Here is a 26,584-nt window from a genome sequence, read left to right as displayed (position 1 = left end):
AGTGGATAGATTTATTCATCAAATTGATGTTAATTAATAATATTACTAAAATTTAGGAAAATAGTATCACATTAATTTGACTAGCTAATCAATAATATTAACATTTTAGGAGAAATTCTTCAACTCTTGGAACATACTTTAAGAACTGTAACTCCTTTAGAAGCACCCAATTCGATACTAAGTTCAAAACATTCTTGCCTAATTATTAAAAGAGTTCCTTAAAAATATAATTGACATCTCATAAGCTATTTATTATTCCCACTTGCTGCATAATACAACTGCCTTTTAAAAAGTGCTCCATAACTTAAACTTTCTAATGCAGATGTACTGTTTTCTAAATTACTAAGGTTTTACTGTACTTGAAAATTCATTAGTAAATCACAGCCCCATGATTTGTGACATTATTTAGTTCTAATCTCAAAATGTATAATAATTTTATGACTTTTTTAAATTTATTTTTTTTAGTCTTAAACTGATTTTTTTTGAATTTTATTTATTTTTTTATACAGCAGGTTCTTATTAGTTATCTATTTTATACATATTAGTGTATATATGTTAATCCCAATCTCCCAATTCATCCCACCACCATCTCTCCCCCTCCCCCCGCTTTCCCCCCTTGGTATCCATACATTTGTTCTCTACATCTGTGTTTTATGACTTTTAAATCATGTGAAATATAAAAGTTCCAAGTTATAAAAGAATGCTGAAATTAAATTCATTTTTAATTATCTTGGTTTCACTGTTGTATTAAAGCAAGTGATGATGAGGATTGCATATTGAAGATTATAAAGAGTTATTAAAATGAAAATATTTTCTGGAAAGAAAGGTACACTGAAAAATAAAGAAAGCAATGTCAATTTGGTGAGTAAAGCATATGACAATTAATTCTGTTTGCTTGTCAAGCTGCAATAGTGTATTCCAACTGATCCTGTCAGTTTCTACTTCATACATACACATATCTAAATTACTAATAGAGGAGTTACAGTGAAGTGTTCTATATTTTATCAAAGGGGATTTTAATAGTTGTAGTATGTTAATATGAGTACTTACTGGATGTATATCAATATTATAGCTCATATAATTATAATAATCAGAACTTCCACAATAATTAGTAGAAAGCATAGCAGTATAAATTGAATGAAACAAGTTCATTATTTCCTAATATAAGACTTTAATGTATTAGGTATTTGAAATGACTGTCAACAAATGGAGATCCATTTGAGTTGTTTCTCAGTCTTTAGGGGAGGCTAGAACATTAAAATTTCAACTCTCAGTAATTGATGAAAAGAAATTTTTGGCAACTCTGAAATATCACAGGGGAAAATCTAGCCTTAAAAAAAATTTTTTTTGGAAATTATATAGGCTTCATAATGAATGAAATTTATAATGGTTCTAGGGAAAGCTGTTAAATATATATGGCAGTAAACAAGCCAACATATGTAAGAGGTAAAATAATAATTTTTTTGTACAACTTTATAACTACATAAAATTGTCAAGATTTAGTAAAAGTTAAATTTTGAATTATATAAAGTTGACAGGACTTTGTGAATGACATAAGAAGACTACTTTGTGACTAAATATGGATGGAAAAAGTAAAAATGAACCAGGCTAGAAGAAAAGGCTGGTCCAGATTTAAGAATGATGACCTGGTCCAAATTTCAGTTTGCTTTTTTTTTTATCAAATCAGCAACTCAAACCAAACAAGAAATACAAAGAATAATACAAATAATATAAAAGATACCAAGAATAATAGCTCAAGGATACATGATGGCTGTAATGTCACCTTTTTCCTTGTGGAGGCATAATGCCCAAACTCAGTTCTTCTCAGACATCTTTTGTTGAGTAAAGAGTGTGTCAATTCAAAGGAACCCAGAAACATAGGCTGATTGCTTTTTAGAATATTTTAGGGAGCTGCAGGGTGGATAATGGAACATCAGTACAGGGCATCTACCTATTACCGTAAGAGAATGTCTTCCTGCCTCACGTTTCCTCTCTTCACATAATATTTCTTGCTAAGCTACAGATTCTACTTTAGCTTTTCATGTGGCAGTCCTGGAGAAGGGGAAAGGGAAGAATTAAAAATAGCTCTGAGAGTCCAGGATACAGGAACAATGATGGTATTGACAAACAAAATAGTCCATGGAAAAGTTAATTTAGGGGGTTCAGAAATATGTCCTTCTCCTACCATTTTTATCAACAAATTTATAGCTAGAAGAAACCTCAGAGCCTAATAAATCCATTCACCTCATTTTATAAATGAGGAACATAAGCTCCATCCCTCTTGACAGATTGAGTGACTCACCCGAAGTCACAGAGGCATTGGCAGACCAGGATCAGGACTCAAATCTTTTGATTCTTGGTTCAATGATGTTTAGAGTTAAACGTATTTTATTATAGAGCAGCATTTTGAAACTTGTTCAGTTATATGTGGAATGTATAATTATCTTTAATTAATTAGAATACCCCACTTACTCTGCTAATTAACTGTTTATTTTAGGCTAGACAGTGATATTGGACGGCAGGACTTCAGGTGAGCTAGAGCTGGTGGACACATTAATTCCACAGTCCAGCCATAGATATGAAAGGCATTAGACCCTCCTCACTGGAGAAATCACTTGATCCAAATGTTTCCTTTACTAACTAAATTTCCGTGTGGATTTCCTCCCAAGGGTTGGTTTTTCTATCTTTCATTCCTTTTTAATCATGTTGGTCTTAAGAAGAATGGCACTCAGGACTTTTATTATTGAAGAAACCGAAAAAAGATAAGATAAGAACTCTAACCATTGTATGTGTTTAAATAAAGAAGAAGAGACCTTAGGATAGAAAGGTATCATTTTAAAATATGTTAAGGGACAAGTGAGAGTCCAAAATTACTTTTGTGTGCTTTCTTTTGATCACGTAAGGTATGATTAGTTTTATTGCTTTACTGTAATGTTTTCTGACAGTGCTTATTAATATTTTCATATTTTATTATAGTCATTGTTCTCAGGAATTTATAACTCAACTGTTATAATTTGCCTATGGCTGAAATTTGATCTACAGATGTTTGGCTTAGATATAATTCTTCAAGCATAACTTGTCTTTAAAAGGCAATAATTAATATTAGATTGGCTGCTAATACTTGTTTGAAATATTAAACACTGTTTTTTTAATCTTATACAAAAAGTGATCAGAAACATTACAGGAGAATGAACATTTAAAAACAGGGTTGGGGAATGGAAATTTCAAAAACGAAGTTATTGTACTTTAAAAAGTTATAATTCCCATCTTTGATTGATCGTGGATTAGGATAAGAGACTTCATTCATTATGTCAAATTATTATTGTGTCCCTGATGACGATTTATAGGGATATAAACAGAATATAAAACTATATCTTGATCCATAGCTTCATAGCCTCTTCCTTTTTCCCCTTAGATTTTTTAAAGGTAATTCTATCTTTTTGAAATACCACTGAAGTATTTCCCAGATTACATTGGTCCCTCAATAATTTACTTTTCTGTTGTTGAGGTCATAGTTATGTTTCACTTAGAGTATAGCAATGATCTTTCTACTCGCTCCCTTTCTTATGGTCCTGTTCTTATTACTGTTCCTTGAGAGGAGAGACTGTTCAGTCATTCAGTCTCTCTGCTCCTTCATGATGCCCAGCACAGTGTCAGACACACTGTGGGCCCACAAAATACATGTAAGGAAATGGGAAGTTTGGTGTCTGTGCTCATACTCATTCAGTGCGTGCTTCTTTCTCATCACAGTCCTGCAGGGATCACTGCCATCCTCATGGGAAAACTTCTAAATCCAAACTTGAGCGTCACTTACTACAGTCTGTACTCTCCCTCCTTTATTTCTCATGTTGGTCCTGTGCATCCCTATTCACTCAGGTTAATTTTCGCATCTTATTATAGTTTGCCCATCAAGTTTTCTATTATCCTATCACACAGCATCTTAAACTTTACTACCACTGTAAAGGTGACTCTTGTTTCTCTTGTCCTTCACCACCTTGAAATCTTACCATACACATGGAAGCATCACAGGTCTATGCCAGTCATATGAAAACTCTGAACCATCATCATTCTGGTACCCCATCATTGTTATCAAATGGCATTCCTTTATAATGACAGTCTTTGTGTGTACTGATTAACTTCTCTCCTGAGGTTAAATAGAGAAAATCATGCAACCATGTAGATTGGGAATCCTTCAAAATCATGGTCACCAAACCCATCTGAATGTTTGACCTGTTTCTATCCATTATTGTTTTACCCCAGAGCTGATTTCAATGAAGAACATAACACACACATTCAATATTGAAATGATACAAAACAACAGATTTCCTTTTAACAGCATTTGTAAGCACAAATACCACAAAACAATACAAAAAGTTTGGTGAAATGGTCAGTGGAGAGATATTTAGGAATTATGTAAGGTTTGAATCAGACTTTGAAAGAAATTATAAATACAAATTGGCAAGAGAGAACTTTTAAGGTTGGAAGATGTTTCAAATGAAGACATATCGAAAGTATATTGGGCTGGCCAAAAAGTTCGTTCGGGTTTTTCCATAGCAGCTTACCAAAAACCCGAATGAACTTTTTGGCCAACCCAATAAAATAAGAGATCATACACGTCCTGAGAGCAAAGGACGTGTATGATTTCTTTTTAAACTACTTTTCCTAATTATATATAAAATAAGTACTTATTGCAAAACATAGGAAAGTGCTAAATATGAAGAAGAAAATAAAAATCAACCATAGTCTATCCAGTCTGTCCAGAGATAACCATTTTAACATTTTAATATCATTTCTACATTCTACAATGTTTTATATGCAGTAACTGATTCATTTATCAAGAGTCCAGCAACCTCAAGTTTTAAAACCAAACAGGTCTGGGTTCATACCCTACCCCCTAACACTGGGTAGCTATGTAACACGCACATGTTAGTTCATTTCTTTGGGCCCAAGTTCCCTCCCCTATACATGAGGATAATAACTGTTTTGTAGAGTTATTATGAAGATTAAGGAAGGTGATGTATATAAATTATCTTATACATAGTAGATATACAACAAATCATATTACTAGTTTGCTATTATATTTAAGCTGACTTCTACACATATTTTCTTTAGTTTGAATATGTGGAGTCTGAAGTAATGAGGCGTTACAATATCGACAAATTGGGGCAACTCTGAACAGAATATTGATAACATAATTTGTTTTATTACAGAGAAGCTGGCTATAAACAAAATATTTACTAAGTTTGAGTTCTCTACAAGAACCCTCAGCCATTCAAATCTTTCCATTATAAAAGTGAAATTTTATTTTCTTGCAACAGTTTTTGAAAATCTCATCACCTGAAAAGTTGAACTACCCAAAAAGATTCAAAAATATGCAAATACATAAACTGAATTCATTATTAGTAATATTGGCCATTGGGTTCAGAAATGACTGTTCTGATAATAGCTGTAAGTAGGTGAGCTACTGGAAAGATAGGAAGATATCAAACTCATTGGTATATGGAAATATTGAGGTTTTGTTGTCCTAAAGAAGTATAACTTCTGATGGACATAGCATTTTCTACCACTTAGCTTACAGTTTTGGCAATTTTATTTTTTTGCCTGATTTCAAGTTAATATTAATTATGGTATATTATAGGTAAATATTTGTTTTCAAATGAAAAATTAAACCTTTTATTGCAAAATATTTTTAAAAGGAGACTCCAAATGTATGAGGATTTTGATATTTAAAAATGGTATATTGGAACTAATTGAGTTTCAAATGACAAGTCTGGTGATACCATGGACTTCTATATTAAAATGTTTTAGTTGAATGTTTTCCTCTTAAAATAATATCTCTTAGGAAGAATAAAGGCTGTATTCCAAAACAACTTCTTTGAAGTGCCAGATAGAAACTATGAGAAATCTTTAGCTGTTTTATTATATGATAATAAATTACCTACATTTATTAATAATTAAATAATTAAGGATGAGTGTGTCTATTAGTGTTGTGTAGCTTCTGCAAAACTTTTTAGATAATATTTCAAATATTTTGGGTGTATCCAAACTAAAACCACATTTTTCTAAGCCTTTTTCTTGTTAATATTTAGTCTATGTATATGTGTTATAATTTAATGTTTAAATTTCTCATTCATTTATACCATCAGTCATCAGATTGCTATTTTATGTCAAAAAATAACATACCTCTAAATAAAAAAAGTTCACACTCTGCCCCAACTCTATCATTTTTAGTCTATCTCATTGCCCTGCTCTATTTGTTCTCATAGCACTTCTCATCATGTAATCTTTTATAAAATATATCTGGTTATGTGTTTTTAAAATCTACTTTCCCCACTAGATCAAAAACACCATGAGGGCAGGGACTTTGACTTGTTGCAGCTATATCCCCAGCTTCTTCAGCAGTGCCTGTTATATATCAAGCATTCAGTGAATACATATGGAATGAATGATTGAAGTTTTGGTAGTGGGAAAATGCTTATCTCTAGAAGGAGTATTGTATTTAAGTTTTAGTCCAATATCAGTACTTAGGTTGACAGGGGTGGTAGAAGAACGCAAGGGAAATTTTACCTTCTTCACATATAAAACAGGACTAGGGGATGAGACTAAAAAATTCTGAGGTTCCAGTGACTAGGTCAATATGTTGACACGAGTGGAGGGAAGTTGCTGAATTCTTGAAGCAACCACCCTTGTTCACACAGGTCCCTGAGGCTTCGCGATTTCCTTTGCAGCTCTTGGTTACAGTGAGAAGCAGCAGGATGCTTAGGTACTCTGACTTTTTTTCAGCTTTCAAACCATAGAAAAGTGTGAAAATTAGGTCACACCTCATGAAATTTAAATAATAAAACAATCTACCTAGATTAATAATACCCTACTTCTTCTACTGCTGTATTTTGCCTCTAAATGGGCATTATTATTTTGGAGTTAATATCACAACTTGAGGTGGGTTTTTTTCCTTTCATTTTGGGGAAACTGACATTTTTTATTCTTATTCCTCAGGATGGATTGGGGAGATGAATATTCCCATAATTCTTTTGACCTACATTGTTTGTTAAATTCATTTCCTGGAGACTTGGAGTTTAAGCAGATCTTCAATGACATTGATGAAAAGATAGAACAAAATGCCATAAGGTAAATATTGCTAATTTTAAAACAAGTTGGTTTCACGTTTCATTTACACGAACTTTTATCTGGTCTAATTTTAGTGTTTCCTGCTCTTAAGAAAATTTTAGGTTTTAATTATCATTAACTTTCCTGAAAAAAATTAATTAGACCCTCCCCTCTAGAATATAACATGATTTTCCTTATCTGATTACTACTTTAAATAAGGCTAAAAGATACAGGCATTGCCTTCAAATAGATAAAGTTTGTTGAATTACTCTCATTGGGAGGAGGAAGTTATCCTCTACCCTTCTAGGTTCTTTTGAGTAGTCTAAGAATTAAATTGACATGAGACAGATTAACAGGAGAAAATCAAACAAAAGTGTAATAACATGTATACGTGGGAGAGAACCAGAAAAACTGAGTAGCTGGCCAAAATGGCCAAAATCCTCATCTTAAATACCATTCTCAGCTAAAGGCAAAAGAGGATGTTGAGGGTGGGTAGAGCGTCTTGGGAAGTTACCAGGAAAAGCACAGTAAACAAGGGTAAGGTTGTTATGCAGATTTAAGTCAGTACCTTCTCCACTGATAAGAGTTTCTAGAGATCCTCCTCTTTCTGGTACAGTGAGGGAGACACCCTTACAAATGGAGAGTTTCCTTATAAATGTGAGTGTTTCTAACAAAAGGGTAGCTCGTGCTTGGTTTTCAGAGTGTTTACCATGTGTGTGTTTCTTAGAAAACAACCAGCTTAAAATAATTTAATATCCCAAAGAGACATATTTTAGGGTGGCAAATTCTGCTCCCCTAAACTGTTCATGATTTCTTAGTTTGCCAGTATTGATGGCCTGCATTTTCACTAACAGGTTTAGAGTTAAATATTCTCATTTGATGGATAAGCACAGAAATTAAAATTTTGGAATTAAGGTATTAAAATAAAATCGTAGTATAAGGCCATGGACTGCTTGAATTGCTGAAAGCAGAACATTAAATTATTTTTATGTAATGTTTGTCATTTTAAGTCTCCTCACTTACTTAGGAGGCTAGGGAGTCCACCTATGCAAGGTTAGTCTTTATCACCTACTCCAAAATTAGTGTTTCTAAACACTGGGGGAAGCAGGGACAGTTAAGCAGATTTCCATTAATACGTATCCTCTGATAGAAAGGACTTTGTCTTCATATGCATTTGGACCCTAGAGTCAGTTCGCTTATTTCAGTCCTTTTGGTCAAAGATTCTAATAATTCATCTCATGTTGAAACCGTGTAACTCAGATTGGGACTTGAACCCACGGGCCGGGACTTGAACCCAGCCTAAACCCAAATTGGTACTTGAACCCACGGTGTTTTAATTTGAATCACTCACCTCGTGTCTGGACTTACTGAGGCTCAGGTTCTTTGTGTCTCAGCGCAGAAGGAATTCAGCAAGAGGCAAAGTGATAGGCAACGAGTAGATTTATTAATATAGGAAGCTTGTGAGAGATGCAAGAGGACAGGTGAGGGGGCTCTGCCCCAAGGATTAAGCGGGCTACATTTTTATAATCAAAGGAAAGTGGGGCAGGGGGAAAAGACCACCTTCCTCCTCATTCTTCCTCATCAGGCTTACATCACTACCTCCTCCTTCTTATTGGGCAGGAGAGTATTTGAACCATGAGGTCAAACTAGGACTGTCACGGCACTTATTCAAATCAGCAGAAGGGTGGTAACATATACTAAAATATGCTGAATCATCTCAGGTTTCCATATAATGAGGGTCTCCTACTTTGGAATGTCACCTTTCCCTTAAATTCCTGCCCTTGCTCCTAAGGATCATTATCTTGTTGATTTCAACCAGCAGAATGCAGGCCTCATTTTTTCTCTTTCACTTAATGACCTGGGGTGTATCTAGTGCTTTTATTTATGACTTTATAGTTAAGCAAGCCTGCTTCGTTCTACAACGTTCCGATAGCTTTCTTGAGCGACTGTTAACTTTCGGTGGTCTCCCAAAGTTCCCTAGGTTTCCCTCTCTATCTATAATCCCCTACTGGGACTTCTACAACTACCTGTGTAACTATCCTACTCTATCCCTATCAATGTGGGTTACAAATATGCACACCACAGTAAAAATTTCTATTATTGAATGACATATAGTATCTCCATTTTAAAATTTAAAATATAGTTATATTGGATTGTCAAAGGAACTGAACCAAGCAAGTGAAATTTTCCTGCAATCTTTTCCTCATGTTTAATATGAGAATACAGTTAACTTTTCATCTTAACAATGGGCATAAATAACTTAAATTCAAAAGATAACCTATACTCCAATAAAAATTTTAAAAAACAGAAAACAAACAAAAAACCAAAAAATAACATATTGTTGCGGAATTATAATTAAAAACAAAATCTTCTCCCATCCCAGAAATCCTCTCCACAAAGGCAAAAGAAAAAGAAAACACTTCTGTTATTCAATAGGCATTAAACCAAACTGTAATAAGCATCCCAGGTGATCTGCTAAGAGATTGCAAAGACAGAAGGGAACCACGCACAGCCCTTTATATAGTCTAGTAGGTACACCCATTACATACATGTTTTCAAGATCGACAATAACTTATAGGAAAAAATGGGGCGCGAGAGGATGGTCATGTCCCAGGTCTCGGGTGAGTCCCAAGTCCCTGGGACAGTCCATCAAGTGAGGATCCTTGGTTTCAAGCAGGAAAGAATTCAAGAGTTAGCCATAGTAAAGTGAAAGCAGGTTTATTTAGAGAGATACACACCCCATAGACAGTGTGGGCCCTCTCAGGAGACGAGAGCAGCCCCAAAATATGGGGTGGTTAGTTTTTATGGGCTGGGTAGTTTCATAGGCTAATGAGTGGGAGGATTATTACAGGTATTTTGGGGAAGGGGTGGATATTTCCAGGAATTGGGCCACCGCCCACTTTTTGGCCTTTTATGGTCAGCCTCAGAACTGTTATGGCTCCTGTGGGTGTATCATTTAGTGTATGCTAATGTATTACAATGAGTGTATAATGAGGCTCAAGGTCTACTGGAAGTCGAACCTTCTGCCATCTTGGGCCTAGCAGGTTCTAACTGGTTTTTGTGGTATCCTGTTTTTCTTAATGGTTGTATCATTCTTTTAGTGGTTGTGCCCTGCCTCCTTCCTTCCTGTCTCATAACTAGCCTTCAAATAGAGGATTTGACAGCCCATTTTTTCACACATGGTTCATCCTAACTTTACCATGATTAAAGAACACCTGTGTTAGCTAGTTGGCTTCACCCTGAGGAGAAGCAAACTTCTTATATCTTTATCACAAGAAGCAGTGTTGCAAATTGGATCAAGGGACCCACTGAAGTTAGGCTCCTACTCTTCACAGGAACAGGGATATAGGGGGGCTATCTCTTTTGGTGTTTGTATTTTGAAAAGATGATTCCCAGGTTCTTGAGAAAGACAGTCCTGGCTGAGAAAGCTGACAAAAGGTCTGTCTAGTCTTCCAAGGGATACATTTTAAAGAGATGAAAAAGTTCTTACATTTGCAAGTTTCTAAGGTAAATACTTTAAGAAATAGGAAACGAGGGAAACCTTTTCCCTTATTTTCAATAGGGAGAATTAAGCCTCTTATCTTTAATTTGTATCTGCCCTTAATTTATATGTCTATGTGTGTGTGTGTGTGTGTGTGTCTTTTTTAAAAATAACATATATATGAGACTTAACCACACTATAGAGAGTGTATATTATAATTTATATTGTATATGTAAATATAAAATCACTATATTAAAATTCAGTGTAATTATGTATTTATTTAACTTATATATATTATATATTTATATATTTCATGAAACAGTTTCTAACCCAAAGTAACTTATATTTCTTTTTTTTTTTTTTTTCCCAAAGGAACTTATAAATGAAAAGAGTGTTAGCTTGAATAGATTAACAAGTCACTTATCTATATTCTAAAGATGGTTATTATTTTTTTCACTAACTGATACTAAAAAATTTTTTTTAATTGAAGTATAGTTGATTTACAATGTTGTGTTAGTTTCAGATGTACAGCAAAGTGATTCAGTTATACATATACAGAGAGAGGTGGTTATATTAAAACAAATTTTAAATATTTTCTAAAAAGTAACCTTCTTCGTTTATAATGGCCTTGAGGCACCATCAAAACAAGTCACTGAGGGACTTCCCTGGCAGTCCAGTGGTTAAGACTCTGTGCTTCCACTGCAGGAGGGATGGGTTCAATCCCTGGTCGGGGAACTAAGATCCCACATGCCGCAGGGCACGGCCAAAGAAAAAAAAAGATAAAACAAACAAACAAGTCACTGAGCTCTGATGCTTTTGTTATAGACTGCTTCATTTTTATTTGCTAAACCATCTACAGTTAATTTCCTGTCCTACCTGGTCAATAAGAAATCATATTGAGAAGTAAAACAATGATTAAAATACTGTACTTTGCATTCATAAATTGTTACTTAGGTCAAAATTCAGATGTTAGTATTAAAAAGAAAATATGACATGGAATATAAGGATATAATTTTTAAATTAAAAATATTTTATTGCCCATATATTAAAACAAACCTAGAGCAAAACCACCTCAAGTGACCATTGATCTTTACAGGGGATAAAATAAGGGAGAGCTGTATGTGCTGTATGCTACATTTAGAATCAAGTCTATTTTTCATCAAATTCAATTATGTTTTTATTATACTCTAGAGAATAAACATAACAGTATAGAGTGTATATATTTTTAAAAATAAAATACTGAATAATAACCATGTTTCAGAAGAGTGTAAATCATTTCTGCACTCATTTATTGCCTTCTAACAGAATAGCTTTTAGAAAATTGTATATCATGGCGAATCAGTTATGCCACACTTACATTGCAGTAGTTGAATTACCCTTGGCATTTTTGTATTCTAACAGTTCTATTTATCTCTCAATGGTGTACATTGAATAAGTAATGAACATCTGTATGATATGGCTTTTCCCAATACTTTTAAAGAAAAAGCACATTAGTAATTCATTTTTAAATATGGTATTTTTCCTTACCCTTGAATTTTTAAAGTTGTATTTCTAGCAGTGACCCTGAATTCTAAGTGTGAATTCCTTCCCTCTTCTTAATATCATCAGGTTTTATGAGCCACAGGGTCTTTTACTTCCCAAAGCAGTGATTCACCAGAATGGACTAGAGTGCCCAGAGGTCACTGAACCTTCACCTGCCCTTCAAGAGAGGCTGTCATTCTCTCAGACCATTTTCACTTTTACATCCTCATTTCCATTCAAGTCAGAGCTAGGTGACTCTTAGGTCTGACAGTGGAAATCAGTGATGGTGAATCATTTAATTTTAACACATATCAACATTGGTAGCAGGAGGGTAAATAACCTGCCAAAGAGGAATACCATGAATGTTGTATCCACAGACTCACTTCAGTAACTAAAAACCACATGTAGCATTGAAATCTTTTTTGAGCTGAATGGAACTTATTATTAGTTTAACACAATATTGAGGTCTAGAAGTTCTCTTGGGCTTACAATATGACATGAATGATTCTTCTCCTCTTAATGTTCAGTTGGATAGCTATAATTGCATCATTAAGAGTTTCTTTTGCCTATCTGTTTCTTAATTATAGACAATCTTTGTGTGTACCCCAGGATGTAAGTTTTGCTGGCACTGCAGGATTTCTACATTTTTTTTTTTTTTTTAATCTAAAGAAAGAACAAGAAGTGCTACCATGGATCATATTGTTTGTCTTGATCCAGGAGAGGTGGTGTCCGGGTGGTAGGGAAGGCATTAACTTTATATTGTGACAGAATATTGGATACATGGTTTCTATAAATTTAACCATGCTCTCTGTTTCATGGTGGCATATTGGACCACTTCCTCCTCATCATTTTCTGTCACCATTAGCTCCATTCAGATAATGTATGGTGCTCCAACTTCTTTCTCCAGAGTCCTGTATTGTGTGCCCTCGATGCTTTCATCAGACCTCTGCTTTAGGAGGCTGAGATAAGTGGCATAAAATGTGGGATCAGTAGCTCCACTAGATGATTGTTAAGAGATTCTTTCAGGTAATGCATACATTTTAAGTGTTTGACAGGTTTTAAAAGTATAACTTTTATTTTTATGTGTGTTAGCTTTATCTACTTTTGGCCAAATAGGCATAAGACAATAAAGAATTATTGCCTGGGATATTCCTAAGGAATATTATTGTAATTATCTTTTCATGGGAAATAAGGAAAGGGAAGTATGTGTCTTCCTATTTATAAACTGTTTTAATAACAAAAGTATGAATAATATTGTACTAAGAATCTAGACCTGATGAGGAGATTGAGCCAGCAATAGTCAGGCCACTACTCCCCATTGAGGGTCAGAGTTAATGGTCCAGGGGGAACTAAGCCCCCCACCCCTGAGATACCAACCAGAGGTGCCAGGTAAAGACAACCCAGCTGTGAGGTCAAGAACAGGGGAGGAAATACTAAAAGGGGACTGAGCCCTGGTAAGGAGATGTGACTGCTGTGGCTGGCTCATCTTTCCTGTAGATGATTGATGCCTCGAGATCTAACCCAACCCTGACAGCTTTCCCTGGAAAAGAGTCTTGTCAAGGATTTAACAGAGTCAACACCTTGTCTTAAAAGGGTCACTAACACCACAGCATTTGCTAATCACAATCTTTATTCTAGAATCATGACTAAGAATACCTTTTTATGGAACTTGGGATGGAGCTGAGTTGGGGGCCTGCAAAATGGTATTCTTATTTCCTATATTTCTGCTTTAAAGACCAGCTGTTCTTCATTATATTCTCATTACCTAAAACAGCCCTGGCAGAAAGTAGGCTAGAGGATGATCAATAAATGTGTTTGTTAGACATCTATTGTGTTTGCTTTAGCTTCAGCTAGTGTGAAGTTAGATGAGTAGAATGTGATAGTTTTCTTTTCCATTAAGTATTTTACATTATAAAAGTAATACATACTCAGGAAAAATTTCAGACGGTAGAGAAAGGCAGATATAAGGAAAAATTGAGTATGGAAGGGCAGAGATGAGGAAAAGTTTTCTTACTCTTCTGACTCTCCTAGTCTTGGTCTTCAGAGGTACCCTATATTAGTGAATTACTGTATAATTATCCAGAAATGTTCTCTACATATAGATGTGTGCACCCAAGAATATATCCCCCTTTTTACACAAATGGGAATTTGTGTATATGCTGCAATTAGATTTTTTTAACTTAATGTATTTTTAAAATCTCTCCATAGAACAAGCCAATTCCCTCTTGATGAGCATTTGCGTTATTTGCAGTCTTTCTGCTATTACTGCACACACACATGCATGTATGTGTCCTTCCTTCCTTAAGAAAGTTTATGTGATGGTTTCTTAGAAGTTGTGCAATTAGCTGTTATAAAATTGTTCCACAGAAGTGCTGCAGCTGTCTTCTCTCCTGTCGGCAGTATATGAAACTGTATGCTATATGTCCTGCCTCCTCACAATGTGACCATATGTACTATTAAAACCCTCAGTTTGTAACTTGCAGTCAAATCTGTTGTCTGGCTTAGTGATTGAATTTATTGGGGCAATGGAGATAAAGATGTAAATCAGATGTGTTCCCAGATCTCTTCTGATTTTCATTATTATGTATGTTCTCCCTCTCTCTTCTTTTTTCTATCTCTTTCTCAGGAAGAGAATCAAGGGAATCATCACAGAGTAAATGCTGGTGCAGATTCCCTGCATTTCTCCTGATTTCAACTTTTGTGGTTTCATTGGGATAAGCCACATTCTGACTTTAGTAACTGTGCTGAATATGGAAGCTAGGCAAGCCTCCATAGATAAAAAAGAAAGCAAATTAACTTACTCTTGCTTGTCATGGGTATTAAACTGCCATGTCCTGATACCCCTATAGAACATTTCCGGGAAATGTTCTTTATGTTGTTAACACAGCCCTGTGCCACTTCCATTGAGCTCCCATCATCACTATAGTCTAGGGAAAGGGATCCGAAGTCAGATGTAAATTTAAGAATGAAAACTGTGCCTTGGGATATGATGCCAGGCTCACTACAGTACTGCCAGGACTACCCTGCCATTGACTGGAAGTTGGGGAGTATTTCACAATTGGTTGACTCTTTGGGGAGCGCTTCAGATTTTTTAGATTGGCACAGCCCTACACAGGGTCTAAACTTTCCTGAAGCAATCAGGACCATTCTAGAGCCTCTGTAAACTCATGTGGTAAGGATTGGTGATATAAAGCAACAAATAATGGAGGGTCCTAACTCTAAGGTTTCCTTTCATACTGTCTTCCTCAGAGAATAACTCCGAACAAAAGGAAGGTTGACAATAGATGGGAATCTTGGGAAGCTATTTCTGTAGTCCAGATGAGAGGTGATAAGATCCTGAGCCCTGTCTTTCACAGTAGGAATGGAAAGGGGAAGATTCATTTGAGAAAGACTTAATGAGAGTGTTGTTAACAGGATTTGGGGGCAAGGATTTTTTTTCCTGAAAGTGTAGTTAAAACTTTTTGAAATAACCAAAACGTCTCTGAAATCGAAAATAGTTCAGCAAAAATATCTGATTTCTTACTACACTTTCATTAAAGTACTTGTTTTATAAATCCTTTTCTCAGCCTTTTAAAAAATATTATCTAGAAATATCTTTGTCTCAGGAAAATAAGTTTTTATTTCATGGCTGACTTACGTTTTAATTACATACTAGTTTTTATACATCAGCCCTCTTCCCTAATAATTACCGTTAATTTCAAGGAATTTAAATAATCTCTTTAGATGAGCTAGACTTATCTAAAAACCAGAAAACTCTTATTTACCTCACAACTATTTCTTGGTGTTTTTAAACATATGATAGAATTGAAAAAGCCTTTTCCTTAGACTGAATTTATGTTGGTGAAAAGTATAAACAAGAGCACCAAAAATGTAAAAACTTAAAAAAATTTTTGTAATGTTTACATTTCCCATACTGTAGAAATAGTCTTTAATCTCTGCCATTTTTGACACCTCTACCTTGATCTAAAAAAATAAGAATAAAAAATCTAACCTTCTATTAAAGCAAACCTATATGTTCTCTACAACCTTTACATCAAAGAAGTTCTAATAATTTTTACCGGTAGAACATACATTTTTTTCTCTTTGAACTTTTCTGTGACTGAATAATAAAGACTATGTGTTTTCCATCTTGTAAGAGTTTTTACAGTCAGCTTAAGTGCCAAGATTTTATGTCATAATTATTCTCTTTTTCTCAGTTCCTCTTCCTGTCCTCAACTACACCAGCCCAATATTAATCATCTGTTGTGCTGTTGTTGTTTAATGCTGTCTGTTTAGTTATAAGACATCTCTGTCCTTTTGGAGTAAGATAGTGCATATATACATACACACATACATATATGCATAAGTGTAGTTGTGACCAAAAAAATAAATTCATATTTTTTATCATCCAGATATATATATTGATCATTATAAAGTGACATGGCAGTGAGATCAGATGATCAGCACTGAATTCTCAGGGGTCAGGGGTCAGGGACTTCTAAGCACAATGATTTCATTAGTTTTCTTAAAGCATCAATAATATCCTTGCATATAATCTCCTTTTCTACAGGGAAAAGCCTTTTCTACACCTCCCAGAGGCACGTTGAGTGGCTCCCTCCTGTTGTACTCTATTGTACTCGCTTAGCACGTCATACACATACCTCTTATCAAGTCTTACTGTAATGTAGTTATCCATTTACAGGCTTATCTCTCTCACTAGAAAGAATTCCTTTAGGGATGGGACCATGTCTTATTCATGTTTAGGCCCTTAGCATATATCACAGTGCCTACTACATATTCAGTATTCAGTTAATGTTTATCAAATATGCCTTCATTCAGTAAGTAATTTTCACACTCAAAGAACCTAGGATTGAATGTTGAATGAGAAAATTACCACAGATATCCTTTTAAAAAGCATACTGCATGTTGCATCTTAAAAATGGTTTATAAACTGATTTACACACAGCCTCTTGGTAATGCATCCACTTGCACACACCATTAACTTGGATAATTCAGTCATTATAATTAAAGCACGTTGGGGTACAAATTTATTAAGAAGTGTTGAGACATATGAAAAGGCATAAAGAGTACTATGATAAACATTCATGTGCCCACCATCCAGTTTAAGGAATAAAACATTACCACTAGTGCTAAAACTCACTATGTGCATCTCCCCAGTCTCATCCCACTTCCATCCCCACCCTGCATTTGGTGATGTTGCTCATTCCAGCACATTTCTTTTTTTTTTTCCAAATGTATGTATGTAAGTACGTATTTATTATTAAAGTATAGTTGATTTAAAATACTGTATTAGAGTAGAGGAACCAAGATGGCGGAGTAGAAAGACGTGCTCTCACTCCCTCTTGTGACAACACCAGAATCACAACTAGCTGCTGGACAGTCATCGACAGGAAGACACTGGGACTCGCCAAAAACGATACCCCACATCTAAAGACAAAGGAGAAGCCACAATGAGATGGTAGGAGGGGCTCAATCACAATAAAATCAAATCCCATAACTTCTGGGTGGGTGACTCACAGACTGGAGAACACTTATACCACAGAAGTCCACCCACTGGAGTGAAGGTTCTGAGCCCCACATCAGGCTTCCCAACCTGGGGGTCCGGCAATGGGAGGAGGAATTCCGAGAGAATCAGACTTTGGAGCCTAGTGGGAATTGATTGCAGGACTTTGACAGGACTGGGGGAAACAGAGACTCCACTCTTGGAGGGCACACACAAAGTAGTGTGCTTATCGGGACCCAGGGGAAGGAGCAGTGATGCCAGGGGAGACCGAACCAGACCTACCTGCTAGTGTTGGAGGGTCTCCTGTAGAGGTGGGGGGGTGGCTGTGGCTCACTGTGGGGACAAGGACACTGGCAGCAGAAGTTCTAGGAAGTACTCCTTGGCGTGAGCCTTCCCAGAGTCTGTCATTAGCCCCACCAAAGAGCCCAGGGAGGCTCCAGTGTTGGGTTGCCTCAGGCCAAACAACCAACAGGGAGGGAACCCAGCCCCACCCATTAACAGTCAAGCAGATTAAAGTTTTACTGAGCTCTGCCCACCAGAGCAACAGTCAGCTCTATCCACCACCAGTCCCTCCCATCAGGAAACTTACACAAGCCTCTTAGATAGCCTCATCCACCAGAGGGCAGACAGCAGAAGCAAGAAGAACTACAATCCTGCAGCCTGTGGAACAAAAACCACATTCACAGAAAGATAGACAAGATGAAAAGGCAGAGGACTATGTACCAGATGAAGGAACAAGATAAAACCCCAGAAAAACAACTAAATGAAGTGGAGATAGGCAACCTTCCAGAAAAAGAATTCAGAAAAATGATAGTGAAGATGATCCAGGACCTCGGAAAAAGAACGTAGGCGAAGATCGAGAAGATGCAAGAAATGTTTAACAAAGACCTAGAAGAATTAAAGAACAAACAAATAGGGATGAACAATAAAATAACTGAAATGAAAACTACACTAGAAGGAATCAATAGCAGAATAACTGAGGCAGAAGAACGGATAAGTGACCTGGAAGACAGAATGGTGGAGTTCACTGCTGTGGAACAGATTAAAGAAAAAAGAATGAAAAGAAATGAAGACAGTCTAAGAGACCTCTGGGATGACATTAAATGCAACAACATTCTCATTATAGGGGTCCCAGAAGGAGAAGAGAGAGAGAAAGGACCAGAGAAAATATTTGAGGAGATTATAGTCAAAAACTTCCCTAATATGGGAAAGGAAATAGCCACCTAACTCCAGGAAGCGCTGCAAATCCCATACAGGATAAACCCAAGGAGAAACACGCCGAGACACATAGTAATCAAATTGGCAAAAATTAAACACAAAGAAAAATTATTGAAAGCAGCAAGGGAAAAACGACAAATAACATACAAGGGAACTCCCATAAGGTTAACAGCTGATTTCTCAGCAGAAACTCTACAAGCCAGAAGGGAGTGGCATGATATACTTAAAGTGATGAAAGGGAAGAACGTACAACCAAGATTACTCTACCCGGCAAGGCTCTCATTTAGATTTGATGGAGAAATCAAAAGCTTTACAGACAAGCAAAAGCTAAGAGAATTCAGCACCACCAAACCAGCTCTACAACAAATGCTAAAGGAACTTCTCTAAGTGGGAAACACAAGAGAAGAAAAGGACCTACAAAAACAAACCCAAAACAATTAAGACAATGGTCATAGGAACATACATATCAATAATTACCTTAAACGTGAATGGATTAAATGCTCCAACCAAAAGACACAGGCTTGCTGAATGGATACAAAAACAAGACCCATATATATGGTGTCTACAAGAGACCCACTTCAGATCTGGGAACACATACAGACTGAAAGTGAGGGGATGGAAAAAGATATTCCATGCAAATGGAAATCAAAAGAAAGCTGGAGTAGCAATACTCACATCAGATAAAATAGACTTTAAAATAAAGAATGTTACAAAAGACAAGGAAGGACACTACATAATGATCCAGGGATCAATCCATGAAGAAGATATAACAATTATAAATATATATGCACCCAACATAGGAGCACATCAATACATAAGGCAACTGCTAACAGCTCTAAAAGAGGAAATCGACAGTAACACAATAATAGTGGGGGACTTTAACCCCTCACTTACACCAATGGACAGATCATCCAAAATGAAAATAAATAAGGAAACAGAAGCTTTAAATGACACAATAGACCAGATAGATTTAATTGATATTTATAGGACATTCCATCCAAAAACAGCAGATTACACTTTCTTCTCAAGTGCACATGGAACATTCTCCAAGATAGATCACATCTTGGGTCACAAATCAAGCCTCAGTAAAGTTAAGAAAATTGAAATCATATCAAGCATCTTTTCTGACCACAATGCTATGAGACTAGAAATGAATTACAGGGAAAAAAACGTAAAAAAGACAAACACATGGAGGCTAAACAATATGTTACTAAATAACCAAGAGATCGCTGAAAAAATCAAAGAGGAAATCAAAAAATACCTAGAGACAAATGACAATGAAAACATGATGATCCAAAACCTATGGGATGCAGCAAAAGCAGTTCTAAGAGGGACGTTTATAGCTATACAAGCCTACCTCAAGAAACAAGAAAAATCTCAAATAAACAATCTAACCTTACACCTAAAGGAACTAGAGAATGAACAAACAAAACCGAAAGTTAGCAGAAGGAAAGAAATCATAATGATCAGAGCAGAAATAAATGAAATAGAAACAAAGAAAACAATAGCAAAGATTGATTTTATTGAAAACTAAAAGCTGGTTCTTTGAGAAGATAAACAAAATTGATAAACCATTAGCCAGACTCATCAAGAAAAAGAGGGAGAGGACTCAAATCAATAAAATTAGAAATGAAAAATGAGAAGTTACAACAGACGCCACAGAAATACAAAGCATCCTAAGAGACTACTAGAAGCAACTCTATGCCAATAAAATGGACAACCTGGAAGAAATGGACAAATTCTTAGAAAGGTATAACCTTCCAAGACTGAACCAGGAAGAAATAGAAAATATGAAGAGACCAATCACAAGTAATGAAATTGAAACTGTGATTAAAAATCTTCCAACAAACAAAAGTCCAGGACCAGATGGCTTCACAGGTGAATTCTATCAAACATTTAGAGAAGAGCTAACATATATCCTTCTCAAACTCTTCCAAAAAATTGCAGAGGAAGGAACACTCCCAAACTCATTCTATGAGGCCACCATCACCCTGATACCAAAACCAGACAAAGACACTACAAAAAAAGAAAATTACAGACCAATATCACTGATGAATATAGATGCAAATATCCTCAAAAAAATACTAGCAAACAGAATCCAACAACACATTAAAAGGATCATACACCATGATCAACTGGGAGTTATCCCAGGGATGCAAGGATTCTTCAGTATACTCAAATCAATCAATGTGATACACCATATTAACAAATTGAAGAATAAAACCCATGTGATCATCTCAATAGATGCAGAAAAAGCTTTTGACAAAATTCAACACCCATTTATGATAAAAACTCTCCAGAAAGTGGGCATAGAGGGAACCTACCGCAACATAATAAAGGCCATATACGACAAACCCACAGCAAACATCATTCTCAATGGTGAAAAACTGAAAGCATTTCCTCTAAGATCAGGAAAAAAACAAGGATGTCTACTCTCACCATTGTTATTCAATATAGTTTTGGAAGTCCTAGCCACGGCAATCAGAGAAGAAAAAGAAATAAAAGGAATACAACTTGGAAAAGCAGAAGTAAAACTGTCACTGTTTGCAGATGACATGATACTATACATAGAGAATCCTAAAAATGCCACCAGAAAACTACTAGAGCTAATCAATGAATTTGGTAAAGTTGCAGGATACAAAATTAATGCACAGAAATCTCTTGCATTCCTATACACTAATGATGAAAAATCTGAAAGAGAAATTAAGGAAACACTCCCATTTACCATTGCAAGAAAAAGAATAAAATACCTAGGAATAAACCTACCTAGGGAGACAAAAGACCTGTATGCAGAAAGCTGTAAGACACTGATGAAAGAAATTAAAGACGATACCAACAGATGGAGAGATATACCATGTTCTTGGAATGGAAGAATCAATATTGTGAAAATGACTATACTACCCAAAGCAATCTACAGATTCAATGCAATCCCTATCAAATTACCAATGGCATTTTTTACGGAACTAGAACAAAAAATCTTAAAATTTGTATGCAGACACAGAAGACCCCGAATAGCCAAAGCAGTCCTGAGGGAAAAAAGCGGAGCTGGAGGAATCAGTCTCCCTGACTTCAGACTCTACTACAAAGCTACAGTAATCAAGACATTATGGTACTGGCACAAAAACAGAAACATACATCAATGGAACAAGATAGAAAGCCCAGAGATAATTCCACGCACCTATGGTCAACTAATCTATGACAAAGGCGGCATATACAATGGAGAAAAGACAGTCTCTTCAATAAATGGTGCTGGGAAAACTGGACAGCTACATGTAAAAGAATGAAATTAGAACACTCCCTAACACCATACACAAAAATAAACTCAAAATGGATTCAAGACCTAAATGTAAGACCGGACACTATAAAACTCTTAGAGGAAAGCATAGGAAGAACACTCTATGACATAAATCACAGCAAGATCTTTTTTGATCCACCTCCTAGAGTAATGGAAATAAAAACAAAAATAAACAAATGGGACCTAATGAAACTTCAAAGCTTTTGCACAGCAAAGGAAACCATAAACAAGACGAAAAGACAACCCTCAGAATGGGAGAAAATATTTGCAAACGAATCAACAGACAAAGGATTAATCTCCAAAATATATAAATAGCTCATGCAGCTCAATATTAAAGAAACAAACAATCCAATCTAAAAATGGACAGAAGACCTAAATAGACATTTCTCCAAAGAAGACATACAGATGGACAAGAAGCACATGAAAAGCTGCTCAACATCACTAATTATTAGAGAAATGCAAATCAAAACTACAATGAGGTATCACCTCACACCAGTTAGAATGGGCATCATCAGAAAATCTACAAATAACAAATGCTGGAGAGGGTGTGGAGAAAAGGAACCCTCTTGCACAGTTGGTGGGAATGTAAATTGATACAGCCACTATGGAGAACAGTATGGAGGTTCCTTAAAAAACTAAAAATAGAATTACCATATGATCCAGCAATCCCACTACTGGACATATACCCAGAGAAAACCATAATTCAAAAGGACACATGCACCCCAATGTTCATTGCAGCACTATTTACAATAGCCAGGTCATGGAAGCAATGTAAATGCCCATCGACAGACGAATGGATAAAGAAGATGTGCTACATATATACAATGGAATATTACTCAGCCATATAAAGGAACGAAATTGAGTCATTTGTTGAGACGTGGATGGATCTAGAGACTGTCATACAGAGTGAAGTAAGTCAGAAAGAGGAAAACAAATATCGTATATTAATGCATGTATGTGGAACCTAGAAAAATGGTACAGATGAACTTGTTTGCAGGACAGAAGTTGAGACACAGATGTAGAGAACAGACGTATGGACACCAAGGGGGGAAAGCCGCGGGAGGGGTGGGGTTGGTGGTGTGCTGAATTGGGCGATTGGGATTGACATGTATACACTGATGTTTATAAAATTGATGACTAATAAGAACCTGCTGTATAAAAAAATACATAAAATAAAATTCATAAAATAAAATAAAATAAAATACTGTATTAGTTTCAGGTGTACATCACAGTGATTCAGCATTTTTATAGATTGTACTCCTTTCTCCAGCACATTTTTTTACACTTTTACTACATATTTTTATAATCCTGAACAACATGCAGGGTCATATGGCATGTTTTCAAACTATTGTATGGTTTGTATTCATTTATACCTTTTTTCCTCTCAACATTACATTTGTTAGATTCATCTATGTTGATAACTGTATTTCTAGTTTATTTTCATGACTATTTCACTGAATGAATATAACTATTCTCGTATTGATGGACATTTAGGGTATTTTCAGTGGTTTTAATATTATAAATAAAGTTAAGAATATGCTTTTACAAAGTCCTTGGTAAGCCAACTAATGGTGTAAATTTGAGAATTTAAACTGTTTAGGGCAGAGATTCTACATCTACATTAGACTTTTGACATTTTTAGTTAATAAATGTGCTAACTGGATTTCTATTTGCCGAATTACCTTGGTTGTATTTTCACGACTGACTGTGTTTCTAAAGAAAATTAGAAGAAACTTACAGTAAAATAGAAAACACTTAAACCAGAATAAAGAGAAGTATCATGTTATTTCTGAAAAGCTAGATCAAGATCTTGCATCATTTAAGTCTGAGGATATATATAGACCTCCTCCCACCCAAGATCACCATCTCCATCAGCAATGTTACTACACATATATAAAAATAATGTTACCTTTTAGATGTTGAAAATTAATTTTTAAATTAATTTTTACCTCAGTTAAAGAAGATAAATTGCCAAACTGATATTCATCTTAAATTTTGAAAATATTCATTTTGAATAATAATCAGGCGATAAATCTCTAGACTTCAGACTTTTAAAGCAAGATGTATAGACAGTGGTGAATGGCAGAATGACAAGATATTTAGCCACATAAAAACAAAATCAGGTACAGGTGAATTCTGTCATTTTAAAACTTGTGACAAAATGATTTTAAAAGCCAGCTCAACTGTCTTAGTTTGTATCAATGAGGGAGGTCCTCTGAAATGCAACTGCTCAATCCCTTTATCAGTGTTTGGACAAATTACTAAAATATCTAGCTCTCTGAAGGCTTTACTCTATTTATAAGTTGTAGTTATTGGCCTCTACCCAGATTCACATGTTAGAGATTAGCCTAAAAGCTGAGTCTTGATTGAAATAGATTTAGGCAGACTAACGGCTGAGCCTTTCCAATTCACATTGCTGTAATCTATTAGGTTTGACTGAGTGAGACACAGGAGGATGCTATAATAAAAACCTTTGATAACCAGTCCCTAGAGTCAAGGTGTGTGCTTTGGGCATCGTGTTTCTCAGTCCATAGAAGTGCTTACGTAAATTAAGAAAATATATACCAATCTGTGTCAGACTTAGAACTGGTATTCCTGAGTAAGACTGTCTCATCAGGAAACTGAGTGGCCTGTGGCCTAAGGAGGTATTGTTTTTCTTGCAAGTTCTTTGTTTTCATGAAAAGGCTCTTTGATTCTCAGAATGTATTTGTTTCAAGGTAATTTAGTTTGAATTCGCTCATGCTCAGAAGTCTCCTGAAAAATCTTTCCTTAATGTTTTACAGTGTATGTTTTATATGCAACCAATACCTTATACGAATTTCGAAGAAGAGAATTTCATATGACATCAATTTTAATCATCAGAGCTTGGTTTCCAAAGCCTCCGTGTTTCTATCACATGGAATCGATAATTAATAGCAATGATATTTTCAAAACAGTAGTGACCTTTTTAGTAACAGATGTTTCTTAATACTATTAAGAGGCAAATGCATAACTTGTCAGTTTGGGGTGAAGGGATTCAGCTTCAAAATAATTTTCCTGTTTATAAGCTTTCTTGCAGTTTAGATATGCTGCCATCAGGTGGTAGTAATATGTCATATCCATGTGGCTCCACAGATGACATTATGCTTAAGGTCACCAGTTTACTCCACAAAGATTTATGATAATTAATGCACAGATTTTTAAATGAAAATTAAAATAACAATAGTACATCTTTTTAGTTTCAGAGCTAAGGATACTTTTAACGGAATTTTAAAAACATATATATATTGGAAGATGCAGTTGGGCATGTTTCCTCTGTTTATTTATTTATTTATTTGTAAATGAAGAGTTTCATCTTATGCCTTCAAAAAATTTAGAAAATATAGAAAAGTAAAATTAAAAACACCAAATTTCATCACCCAGGGGTAATTGCTATTAACCTTTTGTTTCATTTCCTTCCAGTCTTTTTTTTTAACATGCAATCTTTAGCATGTTTTTGGGGTTTTTTTTTTTTGGAGTAGAGTTTGATGGCAGGAAAAGGTACTTAGCCGTAGTAACAGTGTATATATAGCATGTATCTTTTACAACTTTTAAAATTATAAGTTCTTTGTAACTTTTTTGATTTCTTAATATTGCATTGATTGAGGTTTTCCATAATTTATATAGTCATTCACGTATTAGTATATAGTGTATGTTTCTGATTTCGGTCATCAAGAATATTTTATCTCTGTCTTCCGTCCACTGCTTATCAAGAGGATCATTATTTCATTGCATCTGTACTTGATTTTTGATTTAACACAAAAGAATTTCTAATTCATCTTTGAGTAGCTAGATATGTTTCCTCTATTGCATTTGAAATGAAACGGCCAGAAAATTTGAGCATTCAGTTTTCAATTATGAATGAAAATATATAGTTTCTTTGTTACTATTTTCATATATGAATGTTTTATAATTTTGTAAATTGTATGCCACCGGGTACTGCATGTAAACATTTCAGGATCTGTGATATTATGAGACAAAGCCATTACCTACTTCCTACCAAAGTAATTTTTTCTTTTCTTTTTTATAGCATAGAACACTGCATTAAAGAAATACAGTCTGAAGTTAACAAACACTGTCCAGATGTGCAGCTACGAACAACAACTGACTGTTTTGAATGGCTAAATAATTATAATTATAATTCATCCAAGTCACCATCCATTCCCCATGGAGATATGATAAAATTTCTCAAAGCACTGGTAAAAAAAAAAAAATAGAATCTTTGTTTTAACAGTGGAGTGGGGTGGGTGAACATGGAATACATTTCATTCAATTTCTATATGTAAATATTTATTCCATTGACCATATTAGCCTGCCATATCTAGGGGTTAGGGTTTGTGTTTTGTTTCTATATCCTCAATGGAATCCAGTAAGCTATGTGTTTTTATTTTTCACTATGATTTTTATAAAATGAGGTTTTACATAAATGGACATTAAACAG

General features: G+C 35.2%; 1 protein-coding gene across 2 annotated transcripts in view; it reads left to right on the top strand.

Annotated features, from left to right (window-relative positions):
* The window catches only part of KIAA0825 (KIAA0825 ortholog), a 405,558-nt gene that overhangs the window by 50,352 nt on the left and 328,622 nt on the right, over positions 1-26,584 (top strand). Inside the window, exons 1-3 of one of the 2 annotated variants that reach the window (XM_036846743.1) lie at positions 826-861; positions 6,997-7,128; positions 26,174-26,342. In XM_036846743.1, coding sequence (XP_036702638.1) covers positions 851-861; positions 6,997-7,128; positions 26,174-26,342 — 312 coding nt within the window. In that variant the 5' untranslated portion in view covers positions 826-850. Of the gene's footprint in view, positions 1-825; positions 862-6,996; positions 7,129-26,173; positions 26,343-26,584 lie in introns of those variants that run through there. The other variant, XM_036846744.1, reaches the window with a different exon arrangement.

The sequence above is a fragment of the Balaenoptera musculus genome, chromosome 3, assembly GCF_009873245.2.
Source record: "Balaenoptera musculus isolate JJ_BM4_2016_0621 chromosome 3, mBalMus1.pri.v3, whole genome shotgun sequence".
Lineage (NCBI taxonomy): Eukaryota > Metazoa > Chordata > Mammalia > Artiodactyla > Balaenopteridae > Balaenoptera > Balaenoptera musculus.
The sequence above is the reverse complement of the archived record's forward strand: the minus strand, read 5'-3'. Positions and strand labels throughout refer to the sequence as shown.